General features: G+C 38.2%; 2 protein-coding genes across 2 annotated transcripts; one reads left to right on the top strand and one right to left on the bottom strand.

Annotated features, from left to right (window-relative positions):
• Positions 1 to 14,214: 14,214 nt before the first annotated feature.
• LOC145012504 (putative alpha,alpha-trehalose-phosphate synthase [UDP-forming] 7) lies at positions 14,215 to 17,690 on the top strand. Its single transcript, XM_078971303.1, has 4 exons — positions 14,215 to 14,391; positions 14,615 to 16,696; positions 16,779 to 17,052; positions 17,154 to 17,690. Exons 2-4 carry the CDS (start codon positions 14,706 to 14,708, stop codon positions 17,463 to 17,465), a joined length of 2,577 nt encoding a protein of 858 aa, XP_078827429.1. The 5' UTR covers positions 14,215 to 14,391; positions 14,615 to 14,705; the 3' UTR covers positions 17,466 to 17,690.
• Positions 17,691 to 19,782: 2,092 nt separating this feature from the next.
• On the bottom strand, positions 19,783 to 23,484 carry LOC145011063 (ATP-dependent zinc metalloprotease FTSH 2, chloroplastic). Its single transcript, XM_078969687.1, has 5 exons — positions 23,338 to 23,484; positions 21,112 to 22,282; positions 20,722 to 21,035; positions 20,393 to 20,633; positions 19,783 to 20,297 (listed from the first exon to the last, which is right to left on the bottom strand). The coding sequence occupies exons 2-5, from the start codon at positions 22,264 to 22,266 to the stop codon at positions 19,956 to 19,958; spliced, it is 2,052 nt and encodes a 683-aa protein (XP_078825813.1). The 5' UTR covers positions 22,267 to 22,282; positions 23,338 to 23,484; the 3' UTR covers positions 19,783 to 19,955.
• Between the last annotated feature and the right edge of the window lie 3,726 nt (positions 23,485 to 27,210).

Below are 27,210 nucleotides of genomic sequence, written 5' to 3'. Positions count from 1 at the left end.
TATTAGAGGGATGGACGAATTCTATGGAAAAACCCATTAGAAATCGTCCAAGGCATCTAAGAAGGGAGTCCTTGGGTTGCTTAGGGCCTAAGCAGTCAAATTAGGGTTTCCTTGTTAGATAACCCTAATAACCTCACTATTTAAGGATCCCTAGAGCACCAAAAACGTGGCCAAGAGTTTCCTTAGGGTTTCCACACGTTTTTGGGTGCCTCTTCTCTTATCATTCTTCATCCTCTTGCTCTTGGTGTTTGTGAGGCATTAGAGGAGTGACACTTGTGACTCTAAGCTTTCTAAAGCCATTACAAGGAGGATTTCATTTGTTATTACTACATAACAACAAAAGGTATGTATTCTAATCTTCTTGGTGAATTTCGAAAATAGTATTACTCATTAGGGTTTTATTATGTGTTCAGAATGTTGTGTAACTAATAGTGAAAACATAGATCCAATTCTAGGGTTGCATGCACACATAGGATTGTTTGTATAAAACCCATCAGCGTATCCCCTAGAACCATATCACATAAATCATAAAACATGAGGAGCGGTACGATCACGCCTTCACCTTGCCACGATCTCCAGAAGTACCTGAAACAAAACACTGAACTGTAAGCCCGAAAGCTTAGTGAGTTACCCCCAAAATACCAACCACACATAAACATACTCATAACATAACACAAATAGAACAACCATGCACATCGGGTCAACTGTGGGACTGGTCCGCCGCACCGCGCCTTCAGTCAACCTGTCCACCCTCCAAGTCTAGCCATGTATATTGAGTCTACAGTGTGATTGGTCCGCCCGCACCGGGCCTTCAATCCACCTGGTCCACTCTCTGAGTCTACTGTATGACTGGTCCGCCCGCACCGGGCCTTCAGTCGGCCTGGTCCACTCTCCGAGCCTCGGCACGTCCGGTCCGCCCTTGTGGGGCCTTCAGCCTATCCGGACCACTCGTTGGGCTTCGGAATATCTGATCCGCCCTTGGTATGTTGGCCTACAGCACAAAGCAGGACCCGCCTCAACCCAAACTCCTGTCAAACAACCATGTGCACATAAAACAATTAATCACATAAGAAATCCTTAACAAGACAATAGTCTATCAGATCTCATAGCATATCAACATCCTAACCAGGATTCTGACCTAACCGGTCACTAGCATAACATTACCCTATATACCGGGTACCGACCTTAACCATGTCACTAACATAACACCATCCTAAATACCAGGATGCAGATCTAACAAAGCTATAACATAACAAACAATACCCGGATTTCCATCCGATAAAGGGCCGACCTCGGTGCCGTAGACCCTATTGATATAGTGAGGATAACTCACCTACAATTGCCAACTGAAGAGATAAGACCAAGCTGCTCCGACCACCGCCACGTACTTCACCTCAAAACACTACTAAAGAACCAATTCTATAAATGCCAGAATTACCAAATTACCCTTGGAAGTCAAACTGGTCAACTATTGGTCAAGGTCAAAGTCCTCAGTCAAAGTCAACCTTCCTGGTTTACTCTACTCGCCGAGTCACCCCGTCGACTCGCCGAGTTCCCATACCCATAAAACTCTCATTACACAACTTAACTCGCCGAGTCGCCCCAAGACTCGCCGAGTCCAACGATCTCTGAGTCCTATCCTGTCCGACTCACTGAGTCGCCAACCGACTCACTTAGTCCAAGGCTTTAACCAAAAGAGGTTGGGTTTTGCGACCAGACTCACCGAGTCCAAGACTCGCTGAGTTGTTCTTCCAACTCCCTGAGTCCATGTGTGACTCGATGAGTCTCGCCAGTTCTCAACCCATTCAGAAGCTATTCGATCTATACAGAGGGTCAAATCCATAGATCCACCCTTCTACAATCTAATCCTCACGTAAAGTTGCAAACTTTACATGAAACCATGGAGATTTAGGCCCAAAACACACTAGGGCTTGGGTTTTGGACAAAGGGGCTTCACCAACAACTCTAAGACTGAAACTTTATGACATTATGGACCATCACAAGCCTACATCTGAAGTGGCAACCTCATATCTAAGCCTCTAACTCAAAGTAGCTCTTAATCATACCAAAAATGCCCCAAAATTTCAAATGATAAAAGATCTAGATGCAAAAGAACCCAAGCAACAGATTATTACCTCCAATATAAGCTCCAACTGAAGTAGATCCCGGATCTACACCACTCCTTTGCAGCAAGCCTTTAATTCCTCAAGCTTTTTCCCACCAATTTCCTCTTCCAAGCTCCAATCTCCTCAATAATGAAGCCTCACACGAAATTAGGGTTTTTTGGAACTCTTTGGGGGAATAAGAGGCTGGGAGAAGGACATAAAGTCCTTTAAATAGGGTGCAAACCCTAAGATTAGGGTTTTTCTCATTCCAGCACCAACTCGTCGAGTCCAGCTTCCGACTCGGCGAGTTGGTCACTTAATTCTCAACCCAAACCCCTCCAACTCGGTGAGTAAGCGTACCTACTCGTCTTGTCCCTTCTTTGAAATTACACTTAGCACCCTTCACTTCTTGTTCCAAACTAGGGATGTTATACCCTAATCCCAACATGGAGAAGATCTAGCTAATGTAAATCCAAGGTAATGACTTGTTACCTCCAAAATGATGCTAAGATGAAGTATGACTCGGATCCACAACCTCTTCTTGTTCCAAGCTCTATTACTTCAAGCTCTTCTCACTACGATCCACCTTCAAAGCTTAATATCACATAAAATGAAGAGTAAACATCGATTTAGGGTTCCTAGACTCAAAGGGGGTTGTAAGGTGGGCTAAGGGGACAAATGACCTTTGAATAGGGTGCAAAACCCCGGGGATTAGGGTGTTCTTGTTCCAGCTCTAACTCGCCGAGTTGGGTCCACCAACTCGTTAAGTTGGTCACTTAAACTATGTGGTCAAACTCGTCCTTTCATGACGAGTCGAGGCACGGACTCGTTGAGTAGATCTTCTTAGTTGCATGAAAATTATAAAACTATATACCTAGGAGTTGGGGTGTTACAAAACATGACCCCTACATATGTCGATCGATATGTTTCTGTTGTGAAGTACGATGGCACCTATGCACTGTAGTGTTGATATATCAGCTCCTTGAATATCTCCATAGAATGAGTACAAGGTATACCCAAAACATTTCCATTTCCTACACGTGCAGTAACAATTTTCCAAGTTTACAATACCATTTTTCATTTGGTTAGTCACCTCATATCTGCTTTGATCAATCTGGTATACCCGAAAAGAAGAGGATTTGTTGATCCTCCTATTGATGACCTTCTTAGTATACTCGGTAACATCTATTTTGCTTTTATCTATAACAAACATTTACGCATATGTTGTCATGAACAGTAAATTACACTACAATTACCATTGAAGTATTACAATATAGGGAAACACTTACCTCCATGTAGCACCACTATTGTTGCATAATTACTCGAAAGAAATCAATCAACATCATTATCGTTAGTTTCTGTGCATCTCTTGATAATGCATTGACGGTCTTGGCAGTGTTTACTGTCATAATATTGTAGCGAACCACAGGGAAACACGAATTTGATTATCTCTCGTTACTGATTATGTCTAGTTGTGTTTGACAATAATCGTTTAGTGCACGATGTAGCCTACCCAAGCTTTCTTTGAAATCAGGCTCTCAGTAAGCCTTTGCAACCTCCCAAAACAAAATGTATGTTCTCTCTTGCTTCCTGATCTTTGATATTATATTCATCAACAAATGGCAACAACGGAGTCCAGGATATGTATTCGGGAACACGACTTGAATGGCCATTTCAATTGAATTGGATCTATCTGATATGATAGCCAAAGATGGCATGTCCCTAATATATTCTTTAAGAATTGATAAAAACCAAATCCATGACTCTCCACTTTCAGTTTTCCCAACACCAAATGCAATAGGGAGGATTTGGTTATTATCATCCATGCCTACTTCTAGGAACATGGTGCCCAAGGATTTCCCTTTAAGGTGTACACCTTCAATAATAATAATAGTACGTAAACATCTTTGAAACGCTCGAACCTAAAAAGTAATTAATAATCTAATTAAAGCGAACGTATGCATATGAATGGTAAATGTAAAGAAGTTGGTATATAAAATATATTATCGATTTATTGTGCAACCAATAGCCATGAAAAAGTAATCAAATTTGTTGTCATCACTCGACTTTATATGTGTAACTATCCATGGATTCTTTTTCTCCAAGTTGTAACAGTATAAAGGTAGTCTTTGAAAGCTTTCTTTAGGGGTCCCTCTCAATAAATTTAGAGCATACATTTTAGCATTCCATATTGCTAATATGAAATATGTACACAAAGACGATTATTTAAAGTTCGTTGTATCTATTTCCCCACAACATATTACCCGTACTATGAACTAATATGCCCTTCAAGAAGTGACATAGTACCTTTTTGTTGGCTTGTTGGTGATGGGGACATAGCTGTGTGTTTGAGCAAGCGTGCTTCTCCGATAGTTTAACCACTTGAAATGTATCAGTAGTATTATGTTTTGTTTCCCTAATCCACCAGTCACAATTAGCCATATAGCAAACAGCTTCAAACTTGTCTTTTGTAGATTTTTTCACTTTATATTGGAAACTTTCACTAACACTTTTCAATCCTAAATTAAGTTTAAGTGCTTCTTTATTTTTGAAGAGTTGGTATAACTTCACATGTGAATTATAGTTGTGCGATGTGGCCCCTTTACGATTTTGTTGAGCTAATTCGGGTATTGGTAATGGTTTAGGCATACCCCAATGGGTGGGTTGTGTTTCTTCAGAATCACAAAAATAAAAAGGAAACTTTTTCATGTTGGTAAAGGTTCAGGCATACCCCAATAGGTGGCTACCTTTTTTACTAGTATGTCTACTCTTAGACTTAACGTTACTTTTTCCACTTAACTTGATCCTACTTGAAGATTTACTTTTTGTTGACTCTTAGACCGAGCCTTGTGCAACCCAACATACTTGCAACTTCCATATTTAAACTCAAGGGGCACATCCTCGCTACACTAAAGGAGATTCCTTTCACTAAAAAGGATCATGAAGATGCTTACAAGCATCTTGATGAAGTTGACGACATCGCCGACTACTTCAACATTCCAAATGTTCCACGAGAAACAGTGTTGTTAAGAATGCTTCCGGTAACTTTCAAGGGGTCAGCCAAAGATTGGTTGAAGGCACTTCCATCGGGGGCGATAACTACATGGGTACAGATGCGTGAAGAGTTCTTGGAACAATTTTACCCACCATACAAGGTAGCTAAGCTAAAAAAGACCATTGCTAACTTTGAACATTATATGTGGGAGTCGCTGTATGAAGCATGGGAACGCTACAAGGTTCTACTTCGAAATTTCTCTCAAAATATTTTAAATGTGCAACAAGAAGTTTCTATCTTTTACGATGGGTTGAATGTCACAACTAGAAAACTCCTTGAATCTCAAGGTCCCTTAACGAAGAAAATTCTTGTGGAAATCAAGGCGCTCACTGAATAATTCTCTATACATTCTAGAGAATACCATAACCCGCAAAATGATGTAACAGTGGGATCGGCTAATGCTTCTTCGGAAGACATGTTGACAGTTTTGGCAATGTTGCAAAACATGGATAGGAGGATGACTAAGATGGATCAAATAGTCCATGAAATAAGTTTTTTTCCTAGGTAGAAGGAGTGGGCCAAAGTGTTTGGTTTCCAGGTGGTGGTAAGGAGTGATTTCGAGGACGAAATCCAATTTAAGTGGGAGAGAGTTGTAACACGCTGTTCCGAATCATTTCTTAATGCGGGGATATAACCCGAAGACCGGTTATCATAAGGCTTAGGGCCTTTTAGAAAGGGAGATTTAGACTCATTTGGGTGTGGATAAGGTAGGATAGATGATATGGAAATTCGGTTTGTGATTTGGAGCCCAAGGGTATAACCGTACAAGTGGCAATCGGGCCTTTTATGAATTGTGGATTTTGTTCAAAAAGTTCTAAGTCAAGGATGAGTTGATAGAAGTGTAGAGCTTCTTGTTACCTTCCCGTGGATATAAAGAACATCAAATCGAAATTAGAACAAAGGAGTTATTCCCGTTTGAAGTTTGGTCAGTTTTGGGTTATGCTGAGTACGCGGTGAATACATAGGGGAGTAGGTCGGGCATATTGAGGCACCCTAAGTACGTGATCAGTGCCCAAACCCTATTTTCATGGTATGAGTTGTATTTAATCTCCTTAACTCCCCCAAACCCACTCCATTCTCAGCCTCCACCCCTCCAACACCTCTTCCATGAAACCCTAACCCTAGTTGAGCCTTGTGTGCTAAAAGAAAGTGTTTTTGAATGCTTTGGAGTATGCATGGTGCAACTTGGAGAAGAAAGAACTTCTTGGAGACGTGTTGGTTGCATTGGGGATGGTAGATCTCGACTTTGTTCACCTTGATTTCTAGAGGTATAATGTGACAACCGGCAAGCTCCTAGTCAAGTAAAAGTCAAGTCAAGGTCAACAAGTCAATCTGGTTAAGTCAACTAGTGTTTATATGTTAGGGATTACTTTATGTTTACTAATGTATGACTCTAAATCTTAATGCGAAGTATCACTTGAAAGTTCAAATGTTCAAAGATTCTAGATCCTAATCAGGATAAGGGAAGTAAAAATTCTATAAAACACTATTACGTGCCCTTCGGGGGTGTATGACCCTCAAAATAGGGTGTAGCTAAGTCTAAGGTCCTTGCTCTACGAAGAAAAACATTAATAAAGGCCCCCGACAAAGTCTCTCTAAATCTCTCCCACTGTATCTTTCTCTCTCTCAAATCTCTCCAAGTATGTGAAATCTCTCTCCCAAATCTCTACAGGTATGTGAAATCTCTCTCAAATCTCTCCAATTATGTGAAATATCTCCTAAATCTCCAAGTATGTGAAATCTCTCCCAAATCTCTCCAAGTATGTGAAATCTCTCCTAAATCTCTCCAAATATGTGAAATCTCTCCCAAATCTCTCTATGTACCTTCCTTAGTCGAAAATAGCTTAAAACCGAAGGAGAAAACCCGAAAAGGACCCTCTTGGTCCTGAACTCTCTTGGTCTGGAACCCTCTTGGTCCGGAACCCTCTTAGTCTTGAACCTCTTGGTCCGGAACCCTCCTGGTCCTGAACCCTCTTGGTCTAGAATGCCTTCTAAGGAACCAAGAGGAATAGCATCTCTGAACCCCCCTTGCTTTGGATTTCCTCTCCTCGCTCCGGAAGATTCTCGCCTCACCTCGCCTCGCTTCGGAAATTGCTGGCCGGATCGGACCTGCTGAACTCGCACCGGACTCTGGATCTGAGGATACACTCCTAAAATTATTAAGTATCTTCGGATCTTTGAGAATGGCTCCGAAAATGTGAATCTGACTTCGGACCCTTGCAGGCTACAGACTACACTCCATATTTTTGTCCATTTCATACTTTTTCTTCAGTTTAGGACATTTTGACGTCGGAAATTCCTCCAAACTCGTATTTTTCATATCCTAAACCCCTTAAACCCCTATTTTATGCCAAAATTGATTATTTTAAACATATTTATATAAAATAATACCCAAGCTTTTAAAAGAGATTCTAAGTAGATAAAGGGTTTAACTTTGTAATGTGATGTAAATCCTTCATTCCCCATGCAAATCTCAGTAAAACACACATTATCCATAGATAATAAGGTTTATCCACCAGCCCTCCATACAAATGTCAAGTCACCCCTTAACCTCCCTATTTAGATACGTGAACCTTCTTTTCCCCCCGTATTCCACTTCTCACTTTCACATCCAGTAAACTCCTAAGGGTGCTCTCAACTTATTCAAGCTTCAAGTCTCATCCCTTCAAGGAAAATTTCCAGATTTTTGTAAGTACTTTTTGACTAGTGATTCTCCACATTATTCCTAAGAATTTATTATATTTACACATAAAATTATTATTAGGATATTTCTAAAGTTCAAAGAACCTTTCAAGTGTGAAACTTGGAAACTCCTTACACCTCTTTAAATCACCCAACAAGCTAACCAATGTGAGCTTCATACCCCACCTTTTCTCTAAATTTTTATTGTTTTTGGGGGAGAATACAAGTCAAATCTTGTCTAAATCCTTGAATAATTACATGTATATGTATGTTTAGACGTGTGGGTTGAAATATTATTGTTTTAAGATAATATTCCATGAAACTAGGATTTTTCAATTCTCAAGAGGCTGAGGAAATATTAAAAAACTCAAGGAATATTCTGTTTACAAAAAGGAACTCTCAATGTTGTGGGTATGTCCAGTATACCCCATTACCCATGACCATAATTCTAGAAATAAAAGTTGTTAATAAATAAAATTTTGAAATGTTGACACTATTCCTAAGATTTTCGAAATTTGGAAACAATATGTCATAATTACGACTTTTTGTAAACTATTAGTGATTCTTTATAAGTTTTTTGATATAAATAATTTTATCAAGAAAACGTACATAATAGAGCTTTTATGACATAAATGTTCGCGTGTCATAAAGCTGCAGTCATAACTTCGCACAAGTCGTAGTTTTACACAAATCTAATTTGATACCTTCCGACAAATTAAGTATCACTTGGTAATTTATAAAGAGAAGGGGTATTTGCTAACTTCACTAATATTAGGTCGATTTGATAAATATTCGAAGTGGATTAACCCCAATATACAAAACAAAAATGAAACGAAATATCTAGTCAACGAGTACAACTATTATTATTTATTTGGTAAATAATGGATTTCACGATTTGCTCAAAATCGGCTAGTATTCTAGTCAGACAAATCTTCACAGTACATATATTTATATATAATAGTGTACGCTTTAAGTCCTGTAAGAGTTATAACTAGAGTCTCCTGGAGGGGGAGTGAGAATTTATGTATAGATCTATATGAGGTTGACATCCCGCACCTTCGTTGGTCGCTACAACTAGACCGGCCAGTCTAGGGTGACAAATGTCTTAAACAAAACCGATGCTTGAAGAACGTCATACCAGACACTCCGTCATATTAGTATGGTTATAACGACTCACTAGAATATATCAGAAATGTGTCTACACAGATTTCACCTTCGGTTTACAATCAACTATGTTTTGATTACCTCAATGAGACCTTCCACACAAGTCTTATGTTTTATTAAAGCTATTATTTTTATGCATCAAAAAATATAGAATTTTTTGGGGAAAACGATTTTATACGACGAACTAAGACACACATGAAACTATACTCGATTTGAAGCAAGACTTACAACTATTTTGATAAGAAAATATTGGATCTTCTGGATTTATAAACTATCATCGAAGTTTTATACGAAAATGATTATGAACTCACCAACATATTTTATGTTGACGCTTTTCAAACGACTTGTATTCTCAGGAAAATCAATAAGCAGGCTATGGATCGCAGACTCAAGATTATTTTGTTGTATTTTGGAATTTGCTTATTGATGTCTCTTTTGTGTAAATTTGAGAACATAAACATGATGTAAAACAATGTAAGCTTGTTATAATGATGTATGATGTTTGGATTTGATATGATTCATTTATATGCAATTGTTATGATACTACACAATGATGTCACCCGCCTCCGGACGTTTCCGTCGTTCTGGTTCGGGAGTGTGACATATAAAGTTTAAATCTTGATGATAATTTTTTTAGATCTAACTAGTTTTGGATGCTATGAGCATTTGGTCATTTTAGTGCATAAATTTTAGATCTTGAAAGTTTGTGACCTTGTTATGGATAAAGTTGGAAACTTCATCCATCTAAACATCATTTTGATTCAGATTTGAAAGTTGGAGACTTGTACTTAATGGATTAAGTTGAAAAAGATGAACTTTTGGGTCCATTTGAGACTTAAAGACTAAATCTTATTTGTTGGGACCATTCTAATGGATGAAGTTGGAAAAACTTTATCCATTATAAAGCTATTATGAACTATAAAAATGTGATCTTCGGACTTCTATCCCTTCCATGTAAGAGTTGTGTTGTTCTATTGGGTTAAGAACTTAGGGTTTTGGACATTATGCACTTTATAGCCATGCAAAGTCATAAAGTTGGAAACTTTATGACTTAGGACATCATTTTGGGTTTGGATATGAGTTTTAGATGTAAGAACTTAATTAAATAAGCTCTTAATGGAGTTTTAAGTCTGGCCTGCGTACGTTGGGTGTACTTGGTGGTATGTTGCGCGTACGCGGTCAACGCCCCGTTTTTGGTCAAAATCAGAGTACGCTGGGCATACTCTCTTGGTACGCAAGGTGTACTTCGCTGGGAAGAAATATTGACTTTTGGACCTTGACAGTTGACTTTGACTTTGACCAGGGTTTACCAAGTTTGACCTAAGGGTATTTGGAGTATTTCGGGATTTTGATTATGATTGATCACTTGGATGGTTAGGTGTTGTTTGGAGTTGAGATTTGGAGTCGGGACCTAACCAACTATTTATCAGACTGAGAGGTGAGTCTTCCTTACTATACTTATGGGTCGAAGGCACCAAGGCCGACCCAGTGGTTTGTATATACTGTTACATGATAGTATGTTGTTATGCTATAGAGACCTATTAGATCGGTATCCTGGTATATAGGACGTTACCATGCTTAGTGATCGGTAGATCTGCCTGATTGTCTGTTGACTGGTTATATGTTTACTTGTGGCATATGTCGATGTAGTGTAGGTGGGTTAAGATTGTACTGCGTTGTACTACCAATCAACAAACTTGATAAGGTTTATATCGATATGTTGTTATGTTATGCTATGTATGGATATATGTTGGTTAATTGGTTGAGGCAGACCAGCCGAGATTGAAGGCCAAGAGACCCAGGGGGTCCCAGATAGACTACAAGCCTGAGAGGCATACCAGTCAGGTCGAAGGCCCAGAGAACGTTCCAGATAGTCTGTAGTCCTGGTGAGGTGTTCCAATCATGCTGAAGGTTCTGTGAGCGTTCTAGATAGTTTGTATGCCCGATGAGGCATTCCAGTCATGTTGAAGGCTTTGTGAGTGTTCCAGATAGTTTGTAGGCCGGTGCGGCGTTCCGGTCAGGTTGAAGGCTCTATGTACGTGATGTTTGTTTGTTATTATGTTTATGTGGTGGTACTTTGTGGGAAATCACTAAGCTTCGTGCTTATAGTTTTAGTTTATGGTTTCAGGTTCTTCAGAAGATCGTGGCAAGGTGAAGGTGTAATTGTACATCCTTGGTTTTACTACTTATTGGATATTGGGAGACTCTAATTTTAAATAATGTTTTGGAAACAATGATTTTGTAAACACTTTTATTAGTAAATGGGATGTTTTGAAAGGTTTAAATTGGCTGTGATTTTCGAGGAGTTACACATAGACTAAGTATTTAGGAGAATGAGTTGTCTTTTGATCCTAAGGATAGTATTAGGGGCTTGGTATCCTTGATCAAAGTCTCTTATAAATGATTTAGTTTCTTGCTTCCATTTAGTTATTGCACATTCTTGCAAATGTCAGTACTTTTCTTGAATACTATACTCAAGGGTTGGAATGAATATTCCAGTGGTATTATGAATTCATATATCTGACTATGCCATACTATTTGGCTCGTATCTTTTTAGATCTTTCAAATATACTAGATACATACGCTTTCTTAGTCCTCTTCCTGTTTTGGAATTAAAAAGTCTATCAAAAATTGTCTTAGTGTAAGCCTTCCTTTTGTCCTTGGCGTTGAGGTTGCAGTTAGGTATACCAACTTTTACCCCTTTACCCATGGGCAACTGAATTTCTACTTATTGCCCCTTTATTTCATGATAGAAAATATAGGAGCATTTAAAGTTTAAGTTTCTATGCTTCACAATGTTAGTTCCAAAAGGCCCTCAACATACCATGCAATCCCATGATAAATCTTTCCAAGGCGTTTATATCAAAATCAAAGCGAGTTGATTATATGTTCATGTTAGCTAGTTGATTATGAAACCCATAGTCAACTCCCAACTTAATGGAATTCCATGTCACTTAGAATTATCAATGTACAGAGTACAATTGATACATACTCCTTCCAACAGCTAAAATGCAATAACTGGAGGAACCTCAGAAAGAGCTTTGTCAAATGCATTATCTTTATTTTCATTCATGAGAACTATTCTCAAATTACGAATTTAGAGAAGATTGAGCTTATCCTTTTAGAGGTTTTATAGCAGTAAAATTTTAGCGGACAATTTTTTTTGTAGAAGTCATTCAATAAAGTTTCATTATAGTTTGTTTTATATAATCCTTAGAATAATAATTTCCCAATTCAATTAAAATTATTTAAATAAAGATAGGATCCATATTTCACCCCAAAATGTGAAGAGGATTAGCCGTAATAACATCAAGAAGTCATTTAGGTAGGAAAACATTTTGCCAATTTCAGTCTCTATGCAACTCTTAGATCTGTTGACCTTTATTGACTTATGTCAATAGCATGTTAATATCTTCCACGCTTATCTAACATTCATGGCTGGATTAGCCGATTTAATGAGTTCAAATGGTAAATCAACCATGAAAAACACATGTGATCCCCCGCTCAAATAATGCTTGAGAATCACAAGTATCAAATCACCTTGATTATAATACAACTAATGCTTCATACTTCCGTTAATTCCTTTGCTCAAATTATAATACAACTAATGCCACCATTATCATATAAACTCAACAACTTTCATTAATTCATTGTAGTTTCAGTATTATCATAATGCTTCATACTTCCGTAATGCCTTTGCTCAAATGACATAATAATCTTACAAGTTACTAATGTCATGAAAATGAACAAGACAAAAGGTCCACAAGATTTATTTGGGGTGTTACATAATGGTAACACAATAGAAGATAACATATTTCCATATAAGAGCCTAATTAGGGTCTAAACTATTGAAGTTGTAGTGTGTTTATCAAGAATGATATTTTACTACAAAGTGGTAACACCTGATAATGCTCGATCTAATATATTAGATTTATGTATCATGTTTATTAATCGGGTCTAGCATGCACCAATTACCTTCAAATGCAAATATAAGGTCTACATTTATGCTATTTATGATAATATTTTATAGGTGGTGTTACATACAACTAAATGATTATAGTTGTTCAACAATCTAACACATTTAGAAACTTACACATCGAGAATCAATACTCGATGATTTACATACCTATCCACTTACTAAACTTAGGTGGTAACTACCTCTAGTATCATTTATAACGCTCCAAGTCCAAAGTTAAAAAAATCACTGGATAACAAATCAACTTAAAACAACGATAAAAAAGTGATTATAGGCTTATAAAGAGCTCCCATTATCATCTTTTATTGACATGAGACACATCGTTACATAAGACCTTATTTTTCAAATGTTTGTGAGTTGATTTAAGTGTCCTCTCTATCTTTAGTGGTATCTATATGCTTGTAAAGTGATAGATTAAAGGTAAAGAAGCTAGGCATCCAAAGTTGTCCATTAACAAAGTGAAAAATAATGCTCTTATTTCATTAATAGTGAAAATAAAGAGGCGATCATTACAACAAATCCCAAACCGTCTTAGAATAACCGAACATCAATCCAAACATATATAATTGAAATGCCTTAGGTCGGAAGTGAGGACTTATAAGCGCGATATCAGATTCAAGATTTTATCAGAAAGCGTTAAACATCTACTAGTTGTAGGATACTAAACCGATTTTGTGAAAGCGTCAAAATTTGGATACACTTTTACCAAAATATTTAAGCACCATCTCAACGAGTTTAGGATGCTAAACCTAAAAGAGTTAAATTCAGATGAACAAAAATAATTCAAGCAAGTATGGTTATAGTACGACTGAACATTACTCTATTCCACAAGGTTGATTTGTTATCTATTTATTTTGACCACTATGATCTTACAAAATGTTAGCCATTTTAATCCCGAATGAAACTACATTTTTTTTGGATAAACATATTTTTTTGCCATGCCACTAAATCTCTTTCTAGACTTGGAGGCACGAAAGGATATTAAAGACGACATTGTTATTTTGGTTTGAAATTTCTCTAAAAGATGACTTTAGATGAATAACATTTGGTGGTACTTAAGAGCCAAGTTTTTATTAGCTAAAAAGCCAAAACTTGTATCCCCTCCACTATGCCACCCTTTTTTGTAATGGAAATCATTTCCCCTAAATTTAGAAACACATAGCACCGATTTTTTTATTTGAGAATACGGATTATATTTATTTTGATGAATATCCCCCATATCTCTCTCTATATTGGCTGTACATATCATTCATTCATATAAAACTACACTTTATTGAAGAACAAACCCTAGATGTTTCTTTTACCCATCCCCCAACAGCTCAAACCCACACATACCCTAATGTTCAAATCCTCAATTCGTTCTTGAAGATCGAGTTCCAAAGTGTCCCAAAGATCCAGAACTACTACAGGTCAGTCTCGCAATTCAATTTCAGTGAGTTTGATTTCAATCAATTCGTCTCAAAACACTGTTAGCTGTTTATGTTGATCTTCGTATGATCCGCGATCTTGGTTGATTAGCTTGTTTTCTGTAATCTAGATACTGGTTTAATATAAAACACGATCCGATTGCGATGTAAACTTATTGTTCCTTTTGTTATTAAAGTCAAAACGATGGTGGGTTTCCTCTTGTAGGTGTTTATTGCAATTCGCTCTTTTGTGCGGGGTTTCACGAGCTGTTTGGGTTGGGATCTTTAGGGCTTTTGAGTTTGAGCAATAAGCAAAGATGCAGTCGAGGTCGTATACGAATCTTTTGGAGTTAGCTTCAGGGAATTTCCCTGTAATGGGGCGAGAAAAGGAGAGAAGAAAGCTGACGAGAGTAATGACTGTTCCTGGAAGTATAACCGAGCTTGAAGACGACCAAGCTAGCAGTGTTGCATCTGATAATCCTTCTTCGCTTTCAATGGACAGAATGATTATTGTGGCGAATCAGTTACCTCTAAAGGCTAAAAGAAGACCTGATAATAAAGGTTGGAGTTTCACTTGGGACGATGATTCATTGCTTTTCAGACTCAAGGATGGTTTCCCCGATGATATGGAGGTTTTATATGTCGGTTCCTTGAATGTTGATGTTGATCCTATAGAACAAGATGATGTTGCTCAAGTTTTACTGGATCGATTCGGATGTGTCCCAACTTTCCTTCCTCCAAACCTAATCGAGAAGTTTTATGATGGTTTTTGCAAGAAACAGTTATGGCCACTCTTCCATTACATGTTACCATTTTCAGCTGATCATGGTGGGAGATTCGATCGATCCAATTGGGAAGCATATGTTGCAGCAAACAAATTATTCTCCCAGAAAGTTATCGAAGTGATCAACCCCGAAGATGATTTCGTTTGGATTCATGATTACCACTTAATGGTATTACCCACTTTTTTAAGAAGACGTTTCAATCGTTTAAGAATGGGATTCTTTCTCCATAGTCCATTCCCCTCTTCTGAAATCTACCGAACACTTCCTGTTCGTGAAGAAATCTTGAAAGCTCTCCTCAATTCCGACCTAATTGGATTCCATACTTTCGATTACGCCCGTCATTTCCTTTCCTGTTGCAGTAGAATGTTCGGATTGGAGTATCAATCCAAACGAGGCTACATCGGATTGGATTACTACGGGAGAACAGTTGGAATCAAGATCATGCCAGTTGGAATCCACATGGGACAGATCGAATCAGTGATGAAACTAGCAGACAAAGAATGGAGAGTCAGTGAACTCAAACAACAATTCCAAGGGAAAACCGTTCTTCTTGGAGTCGATGATTTGGATGTCTTTAAAGGCATAAACTTGAAGCTTTTAGCCATGGAACAAATGCTCAAGCTTCATCCATCATGGCAAGGTCGAGCTGTTCTTGTCCAAATCGCAAACCCTTCAAGGGGTAAATCCGGAATAGATTTCGACGAAATCCAACTCGAGATACAAGAAAGTTGCAAACGTATCAACGACCAATTCGGTAAGCCCGGTTATCAACCCATAATTTACATAGATACCCCTCTATCAGTAGGCGAAAGGGTAGCTTACTACAGCATAGCCGAGTGTGTTGTTGTAACTGCAGTTCGAGATGGGATGAATTTGACTCCATATGAATACATCGTGTGTAGACAAGGCGTTTCCGGGTCGGATCCGGATCCGGATTCAGGCGGGTTGAAAAAGAGTATGTTGGTGGTATCAGAGTTTATCGGGTGTTCACCTTCTTTGAGTGGGGCCATTAGGGTCAACCCATGGAATGTTGAGTCAACTTCCGAGGCTATGAACGAGGCTATATCGATGAGTGATTCGGAGAAACAATTGAGACATGAAAAGCACTATCGATACGTGAGTACGCATGATGTGGGGTATTGGTCTAGAAGCTTCTTGCAAGATATGGAAAGAACATGTGCAGATCATTTTAGGAAAAGATGTTGGGGGATTGGATTAGGGTTTGGTTTTAGGGTTGTGTCTTTGGATCCTAATTTTAGGAAGCTTTCGATTGATGATATTGTCACAGCTTACATAAAGTCTAAAAAGAGGGCGATTCTTTTGGATTATGATGGAACTGTTATGCCTCAAAATTCGATTATCAAGACACCAAGTAGACAAGTTATCTCAATTCTTGAGAGACTTTCTGGAGATGCGAATAATACGGTTTTTATTGTTAGTGGAAGAGGTAGAGAAAGCTTGAGCAAGGCTCTTGCTCCTTGTAAGAAGCTTGGAATTGCAGCTGAACATGGCTACTTTATGAGGTGTGTATCCTATTTTACCCTTCACTATTGTGTATTTTTTTGATGAGTCATGAGTAATGTGTGTGTGTGTGTGTGTTTTCAGGAGGTCTCAAGATGTAGAATGGGAAACATGTGGACAGAGTACGGATTTTGGATGGATGCAAATGGCTGAACCTGTGATGAAACTATATACAGAATCAACAGATGGATCTTCCATTGAAACAAAAGAAAGTGCTTTAGTTTGGCAATATAGAGATGCAGATCCAGGGTTTGGATTTGCTCAAGCAAAAGAGATGCTTGATCATCTTGAAAGTGTATTGGCAAATGAACCTGTTGCTGTTAAAAGTGGTCAATATATTGTTGAAGTCAAACCCCAGGTATTTATTCATTTATTTATTTATTTAATTTTCCATTTCATTGTTCATGTTCTGTTTGAATTATTGGAAATAAAGTTTGTTTGGTTTATGTATGTTTGTAGGAAGCAAGTAAAGGTATGGTAGCAGAGAAGATCTTTACATCAATGGCAGAAAACGGGAATCAAGCGGATTTTGTTCTTTGCATTGGTGATGATCGATCTGATGAAGACATGTTTGAAATTATTGGAAATGCAATTTCCAAAAACATGCTTTCAGTCAACACAACTGTGTTTGCATGCACAGTTGGACAGAAGCCTAGCAAAGCCAAATATTACCTTGATGACACATCAGAAGTTATTCTGATGCTTGAAAATCTTGCAGAAGCCACTGACACTCCTGTCACATCAGAAGATGATGAGAGTGAAAGTGAATAAATAGGTTTTCTTTTTCTCTTTTCAAATGAACTTTGTTGAAAAAAGTTTTACATTATTTGGCTTTGCTGTGCCTGTGCATTCTTGGAGTCTCGTTATAAAGTTGGAAATATTGGTCTTGTTTTGACAATGGTGGGAAAATGTCTCTGGAAATGTATAGACATGTGGGGTGATGGGTTCGAGTGTTGTGGGGTATGAATGGAAGGTTTAGTGGTTTATGGAGGGTTAGTTTTGTAGATTGTCATTTCATTTGGTAAGATCCAATTGTATACTAGCATGTTTTGAAAATGTAATTTTGACTTTTTGAGTGTCATTGGTTATTTCTACTTGAGCTTGCTTTGTTTTGATGGGTGTATTTGACTTGTTTTGATGATATTAATGGGACAAAATTTACAACTCTTTTGTTAGAAATCAAAAAACCAGGTCTTAATAATTTTTTAAGCTTTTATAAGATTAATTTTTACAAATGCTACCCAAAAATGTGCTTACAAAATATTTTTTTTAAAGACAACTTAATTTCTATTATCTTTATTTCTTGCGTGAAGCATTCGATTTACCATCTGGTGGGGATATGGTTGCTGACATTCTCCTTGTCGAATGTTAATGTGATCATGTTGTTTTCCTGTTGTTGATGGTGATTTTGATGCTGCTTACTTCTTGACTGATTCTCCTGAAAACACACATTAAGGAGCTTAAAAACTTAAGGAGCTCAATGTGCGCTATAAAATATATATACATGAATAAATCAGAATACATACATGCATATGAGCATGAACGTATATCAACAATAAAGATTAGAGACAAAACATATAAAGGAGGTTAGGTTACTCATCTAATGTCACTTTCTAGAAAAGACCAAGCTCTTCCATGTTTAGCGACACAATATCTTCTCACTTTTTTAGGTGCGGTTTCTTTTTCGATTTCAGATCTTCTTGACCTCTTCTGTCTGCAATCACGCACAAAAATTAAGCTTTGCAGATTGTTTTTTTTTTGAAGACCACATACCTAAAAATGTCTATGCGTTCTCTACTTGGCACAAATGTGGACCAGAATCTTCAAACCTCTTCAGATATCTTCTGGCCTAAAAAAACACATCTTTTTTTTTTACTTAGATTTATTACAACTTTATATATGATAAACAATGCGTAATAAAAAAGTTACAATACTTACTTAAAATAAAAAAGTTTGATGACACAATTATGACCTTTGTGGCATTTATAAATAAAGATTTAATTATAATAATAGCCATTGAAGCTATTATATAGATATGAAAAAAAAAACCATAATATTGTCTTATAGCAGTTTAATTAGATTTTTTATTTATTCTAGCAGTCTGCAAATGTTCAAAAACAAAGAGTCTTCTTCTTTCAGGCTGTAGATATTTTGTCCACCTCTTCTACCGTAGAAGCCTACAGATATGATCCGCAGACTGCAGAGATTTTGCCTTAGAAAAACAAACAACCATGATAACTCTACTATCTTCACCGTTGTTGATGGTAGCCTTCGTTGGACATGTTCATACCACCTCAATCGTTATTCCCTCAAATTTTTGGTGATATGTGCCCCTCTAACCGTGTTTGTGTTTGGGATCCTATCGAGCATGTCAACATCAACATCCTAATTTCTTATTTTCATATTCCTCTCATGCTCCATTCTTGACCAAAATTTCAAGCCATGCATCATGACATGCCTCAAAGCCACCATGTAAAATGACCCCTTCAGTTTCAAGAAGACCTTCCTATCACAAAAAACTTCAAACGCCACCCTCCACATTAACCAACATGCATTTATGCAACAGTTGGCATGTACCTCCACATTTCCTTCCTTATGAAACATAAACCCCAAATACTTGAAGCTCTCATTTAGGAGAAGAGCTTGATCCCTTATACTTACATCTACCCTTCATCATCATGTTCTCCCTAAATTGCCCCATATACACTCCATTTTCGTTGAGTTGATTCTAAGTCCTTCCTCTTCTAACGTGTTTCTCTAGGTGTCTAACCGAACATTCAATTCAATCCTAGACAGTGTCATCGGCTAAAAGCACACGCTAAGGCACTTCACCTAGATCTCATGAGAAATCTCGTCCAATATCAAGCGAAGACATACCTATTATAGACCAACAATACATATTGTATATAGAAGACATCTTACTTATTGGGTTCCAACTTTTTGTCTAAAGTCTTGACTCAAAGTTTCTCGATTATTATCACATTCTAACTACATGCATACTATGCTAATCAATTAATATTTTTTTTGGCAGTTTTTAAAAAAACATTTTCCTTGATTAGAAGGTTTAATATTGATATCAAGACAAAAGTACACAAAAAACACATAATGTACTTCGACTATTATGGTTACAAGTAGAAACTTAATTTGTGTATGTATGAACTACTTGTAGTTAAAATATTACAATTTCCCACCAAATAACCAAAGCCAAAACTATGATCAACATTTATAATACAAATCACATTATAATTCAACTACCCTATATCATACACTCACCGGACTTGGAGTCGCCGGAGCAACCCTATTTTCAACCGGAATTTCAGTAAATTCCGACAAGAGTGCCCGGAATTCATCACCACCCATTGTTTCTTTCTCAATAAGAACCTCAACAATCTTGTCCATGGCTTCCCGGTTGTTTCTAATATGACTTAATGCAATTTCATACGCACTGTCTGAAAGCTTCTTAATGGCTGAATCAATGTCTTCAGCCAGCCTTTCAGACATCGAGTTTCTAGCCATCATTCTCATAATCACATCTTGACTTTGACCCGACCCGTCCATTAGTGACCATGGCCCGATTTCCGACATCCCAAATGTCACCACCATCTTAATACAAAAAAAAAAAAAATTAATTAACTAATAAAAGATTATGGATGAAATTATGTTGTTATTTACTTATTTATTGTAATTTTAATGATTACCTGTTTTGCGAGACCAGTGATCTGTTGTAGGTCACCGGCTGCACCGGTGGTCACCTCCGAATCACCAAAAATCACCTCCTCCGCCGCTCTGCCACCAAGTCCGCCGACAATTCGTGCAAATAGTTGCTGGCGGGAGATCAACGTGGGGTCGTCTGCTGGAATGAACCAGGTCAAACCTCTCGCTTGACCACGTGGGACTAGGGTTACCTTTTGCACTGCATCGTGCCCTGGTGTTAAAGTTCTGCATCAAAAGGACCAAATCCGAAACATTACTCAAAGTTAAGGGTTGTTTCTGTTTCTTTTTTTTTTACTTAATAATTTCAGCATACCCGCAAATGGCATGGCCCACTTCATGATACGCAACGAGACTTTTACTTTTTCCGTCTGTCATAACGGTTCCTTCCATTCCAGCCACAATTCTGTCAATGGAATCATCGATTTCTTTTGATGAAATTGCAGTTTTGGCCCTTCTTCCAGCTAAAATAGCAGCTTCATTTAATAGATTTGCTAAATCGGCTCCACTAAATCCAGGTGTTCTCATAGCAATCACCTCAAGTGACACATCCTTGTCAAATTTCTTGTTTCCAGAATGAACCTTCAAGATCTCAGTTCTTCCTCGAACATCCGGAACATCAACCATTACCTAACATCACATTTTTTTTAAGGTTTTAGGTTTAGTAATTTATTAACACATGTGACAAAAATACAACAATTCATACCTGTCTATCGAATCTTCCAGGTCTTAATAAAGCAGAATCAAGAATATCAGCACGATTAGTAGCTGCAACAACAATAATTCCTGTATTCCCTTCAAATCCATCCATTTCAGTCAAAAGCTGATTCAATGTCTGTTCCCTTTCATCATTCCCACCTCCAATTCCAGTCCCCCTTTGTCTCCCAACTGCATCAATCTCATCAACAAACACAATACACGGAGCATTCTCTTTCGCCTTTTTAAACAAATCCCTCACTCTCGAAGCTCCAACACCAACAAACATCTCAACAAATTCCGACCCGGAAATCGAAAAAAACGGGACCCCCGCTTCCCCCGCGATCGCCTTCGCCAGAAGAGTTTTCCCGGTCCCGGGCGGGCCCACGAGAAGAACCCCCTTCGGAATCCGCGCACCCACCGCCGTGAACCGCTCCGGTTTCTTCAAAAACTCCACCACCTCCACGAAATCCTGCTTTGCTTCATCAACTCCCGCCACGTCATCGAACGTGACTCCGGTGTTTGGCTCCATTTGGAATTTTGCTTTCGATTGGCCGAATGCGAGAGGATTCCCGGGCCCACCGGGTCCCCCCATTCCGCCCGGGGAACGCCGGGATAAAAGGAATAAACCGCCGATTAAAATCAACGGGAATGCGAGATTCCCGATTAGATTGAACAACAGAGAACCGGAATCTTCTTGCGCGTTGTGTGCTGCAAAATCGATGTTTTTCTCACGGAATTTTTGAAGAAGTTCTTGGGATAAACCCGGGAGTTGGACACGGACTCGTTGAACACGGTTTCCCAATTCCGGGGAAACCGCCTCAACTATTGCGATTGTTCCGTTTTCGAATAAATCAACTTTGTTGACACGGTCTTTGTCTAAGTACTCCAAGAATCTTGAATAGGACATTCTGGAATTGGAAACGCCTTGGTCATCGGCATAGGCGTTTCCGGCGGTTAGTAAAGCCGGAGTTGCGATTCCGATTCCGGCGTTTCCGAGTAGTAGTTTGAGGAAGCCTCTTCGGTCGTGTGGCTTTTTGTCTAAAGAGGCTGTTATGACTCTTAGTTTTGGAGTTTTATCAAGAGATGGTAAGCTTGTAGAGAGGTGAAAGTGTTTGCGATTGGATAAACCGTTTCCAACTATGCATGCAGAGGATGCTGCCATTGTAGAGAGTCTGGAACTGAGATTTTAACATAAGAAATGTGTTAGGTAAAGGGTTAAAAGAGAGAAATAACAATGTATTTTTATTAATTTTTGCATTATAGCATTACAGCATTCTAGTTCTTGAGTACATCTTATGTATTGAAGAAAAAGTGAAATGCATATAATAAATCATGTAGTTCTGAAATGCATATAATTGATCTTTCCAAATTCAGATAGAAATACCTTCAATATTATAGAATAAAGAAAAAGAAGGGAAAGAAAGAAACAAGAGAATCAAAACCAAAAGCTAATAACTGGAAAATATGCAACGAAATGGACTTCTTACCAATTTATGCAAAGTCAAAATTGGTGAATTTCTAGTAACAAATTGAAGCACGATTTGTATAACTTCATGTCAAGAACCATTTTGTTGCATAAATTGTTAAAAAGGTGAAAAACGGTTGCATAAATATGCATTTAATCCTTGTATATATTATTTGCATTAGGGCATGAAACCAAAAGAAAGGATTACTAATATAGTGAGACCATTGTAAATAGTGAAAATAGCTTAAAAGTACTAAACTTGAACGCCTTATACCCCATGAAAACAACAAGATTCAATTGGGTATTTAGTTTGATACAGATTATTAATCAGGGATCCAATAATCTTTACCCTGTCATCGATAGTGACAAAATAAAGGAACAAAAGGATATCATTAATAATCTGCAACGACAGCAATTGGGAAATCGGTAACTTTAGTTACGAAATCTCCCAAGAACGACAATTTGTAAATTTTATTAAACATCTAAAACGAAAATTGTTGCCATTTTCGTGCGATTTACCACAAGTATATCATTACAGGTACATGGTAACATTACGAACATTCATTAGGGCTTATTTTGGAGGGTTATACACCTACAAAGCTATCGAACACAAAGAATAAGGATAAAACACACACAGTCCGTGCAGCATACTTAGTAATCACAAAAGAAGAACTGATGCCTAAATCTGAAAGGAAATTAAAATAAAACACTGAACAGAAACACATATCAGTAGTGAACCGGATAGAAAAAAAAGAGCGAGAGTTGTACCTTATTGGGGGAGGAAAGTGGGAGGTGATTTGCAAAAGAGATGGGAGGAGATCGAGTGGTATAAGAGAGAATGGATGTGGTTTGGAATGATCTACGTGTTCTTATATCGATGTTTAAATATAATGTCTCTTATTTTCTGAATTTAATTCTTCCACGACTCTTGTGTAACTGTGTTTGTTCTAATTGGTAAAATTAATCGGATAATAAAGTTGGTACCAATAATATTTTATTTATTTTAAGTTTATTAAATTTACTAATTGTATCAAACTTACCAATAAATTTTATTATTTTGTTTTATTACTGGAAAAATAACTTTAAAATGTAACATTATTTTTGTTTTGTACATATTAATTATTAATGTTGTTTTTATAAAATACATATGTTTTGTCAATATTATATCATCATTATATTATGTCCTCATGACATGGTGTTGTAGGTTTCCAGCCAAAAGATAGATTTTCTAGTTACTTTAGTATCTCCGACACAAGACAAGTTTCAGCCAAAATATAGATTTTCCGGCCACTTTAGCATCTCTGGCGAACCCCGGTCATCTTCTCTGACGATTTTGATTTTCGGCCAATCATTGATGATATGATTTTTCCAACGATAAAGTGTTTTTTTTTTTCATTTTCTTCAAGCAATATATGATTTTTCCTGCTTTTTTTTTTTTTTTTTTTCTTTCGGCGATCTGCTCAGATCTTCAAGAGGATTGGTTGTTGGAACCCAAGATTTTCTATTCTCTACCCTTCTTCGATGTTGTTAGCCGTATATTTATGTATGTTTGCATTCAGTTTTTATATTTTGTATATTGTATTTCAGTGTGACCCATGTATAGTTAGCCCAAATGTATTGAGCCTCTTAACATTATTTGTGATTATATAATAATGGTTGAATGCATAGGAAAACGAGGACTCCACCACCCCATGGTCTTCATCGGCCAATACTGATCACACTTTCAATCCTCTTCCTCAGGCCGCTATCACTTTCACAAACTCTAATTCATTCGAACACCCATCCTCTTTCCCATCTTATCCCTCCTTCCGCTCCCACCAATTCATACCCCATAACCATTCTTGCTCGTCATAACATCTCTACACCAATTCAGAAACTCAACATTCACACTGAGTCTTCCTCTTCTCCTCTTCATTGTAACTACTCTCAAGCTTTTCAAGATTCAAATTGGTTTAATCTTATGCTTAAAGAATATAATGCACTTGTTTCTAACGGAACTTGGGTACTTGTGCCTCAACCTTCCAATGCTAATGTGGTTAATTGTATTTGACTGTTTAAAAAGAAACATAATGTAGACGGTTCCTTAGCTCGGTACAAGGTACGACTCATTGCCGATAGTCGCAGTTAGCGACCTTGTATTGATTGTGATGAGACTTTCAGTCTGGTTATTAAATTAGCTACTATTCGTAATATCCCCAGCTTGGCTATTTCATATCATTGGCCCGTCCATCAGTTAGATGCGAATAATGATTTCTTCACGGTCATCCTCAGGAGACGGTAAACATGCATCAACCATTTGGGTTTCATGTCCCTTCTCTTCTGGATCATGTTTGCTTACTCTAAAGATCCATATATGACCTGAAGTAGGCACCTCGAGTGTGGTGTCGTAGGTTCACTCAGTTCATTACAGGTTTTGGTTTCTGTAACGACCCAAAAATCACGACTAAAAATTTCTTTTAAAACATTACTAAAACCATATTTATAAAACCGTATCATAAGTCATAACATAATTTTCGAGTATTAATTCAAAACATAATCTCATTATCAGAGTAAAACATTCCCAGGCTAACTGACTATGGTGTGTGCACTGCAACCTCTCCGAGCTCCTCTTTTGAAATCTGAGTACGTGAAACCAAAACTGAAAACTGTAAGCACGAAGCTTAGTGAGCTCCCCCAAACTACCACATACCATACAATAACATATAAAGCACATACTAGGCCTTGCCCACTGCATCGGACCGAGGTCCGGACTAACTGGGGCCTTGCCCCCTGCATCGGAACGAAGTCCGGAAACTGACTGGGACCTTGTCCCCTGCATCGGACCGAAGTCTGGACTAACTGGGGCCTTGCCCCCTGCATTGGACCGAAGTCCGGAATTAACTGAACATAACATAACATAAACATATAAACTAGCATGAACACATATACTGCATACTGCATCGGGCCGTAGCCCGGAACACATAACACATAAATCCTGTCTGAGCCACGAAGGCATCAAACATACTAACTATTGCATCGGACCGAAGTTCGGAAACTATTGCTAGCTAAACGGGCTGACATTGTGGCCTTAGACCCGTTCCTACTGGAAGGAAACTCACCTGAACTGCTGAGCTCTGCTGATACCCTATAGCTGCTAACCGACAACCTTCTGAGCCGTTGCTCCTCTAGCTCCCTGAACTACCAATATCGAAATGATACTTAGTCTGACAGCCCTTCAAAAGTCAACTAAGTCAACTCTAGTCAAAGTCAAAGTCCTGGTCACAGTCAACCTTCCAGGTTGACCCTACTCGCCGAGTCAGCCTACTGACTCGCCGAGTTCATAAGCTCTGAACCCTTTCATTTACGACTCGACTCGCCGAGTCAGACCATGAATCACCGAGTCTACTGATTTCCGAGTCCTGACCTGACCACTCACTAGGTCCCCACTCAACTCACCGATCCGAGTCTTAACTCGAAGGGTTTGGGGTTTTGCGACTTGACTCGCCGAGTCCAAGAACAGACTCGCCGAGTCCAAGGCAATCTTCAACAGACTCGCCGAGTTGTTCTTCCAACTCGTCGAGTTGCTGCCTAACTTCATCCAACTCGCCGAGTCTCTTTAGTTCTTAATCCATACAGTGGCTTTTCGAGCCATGCAGGGGCTCAAATCCATAGATCCATTCCTCTAGAGCCTAACCCCCACGTAAAGTGGCAAACTTTACGTGTAACCAAGGAGTTATAGGCTTAGAACACTCTAGGGCTAGGGTTTGTAACAAAGGGGCTTCACCAACAACCTATTGGCCTAAACTTTATGACTTTCTGGGTTATTACCAACCTAGATCTGAGGTAGCAACCTCAAATCTACTCCAAAATCGAAATAGATCTCATCTAAACTCAAAATGCCCAAAACTCAAACATAAGATAGGTCTAAATGCACATAAGCCCAAACAACAGACTATTACCTCAAATGAAAGCTCCAACTGAAGTAAATCCCGGATCTACACCACTCCTTTGCAGCAAAGCCCTTGATTTTCAAGAGCCTCTCCAAGATTATCTCCTCCAAGGCTCTATTCTCTCAAATAATGAAGGCTCACTCAAATCTAGGGTTTTTGGAACTCAAAAGGGGAGCAAAGAGGCTGAGGGTGGGTTATAATGTGCTTTATATAGGGCACAACCTCTGGGATTAGGGTTTTTCTCGCCCAGACCAGACTCGCCGAGTCCACTCGCTGACTCGCCGAGTCGGTCACTTACTCAATGACCCGGATCCCGCTCCGACTCGTCGCGTTCCTCCCTGGACTCGACGAGTTGACTCTTGATTTAGAGCTTAACCTTTCTTTTCTTGGTCTTCCTGATTCTGGGTGTTACAGTTTCAATAATAGCATATCATATTCTTCATTGTTTGTTTATCGCCAGGGTGTCCATGTTTCTTACTTACTAATGCATGTAAATGATATTGTTTTTATTGCATCCTCTACCAGTCTCATTTAGCAGGTTATTGATACACTTCATTTAGAGTTTTCCATGACCGATTTTGGCTCTCTAAACTATTTCCTTATCATTTCGGTTACTAGGGACCGACACAACATGTTTTTATCTCATAAAAAATATGACATGAAGATTCTTTAGCAAGACAATATGCTAAACTACAAACCTTCTCGTACTCCA

The sequence above is a fragment of the Lactuca saligna genome, chromosome 8 (genome assembly GCF_052625555.1).
Source record: "Lactuca saligna cultivar CGN05327 chromosome 8, ASM5262555v1, whole genome shotgun sequence".
Lineage (NCBI taxonomy): Eukaryota > Viridiplantae > Streptophyta > Magnoliopsida > Asterales > Asteraceae > Lactuca > Lactuca saligna.
This window is presented reverse-complemented; position numbering and strand designations above follow the sequence as displayed.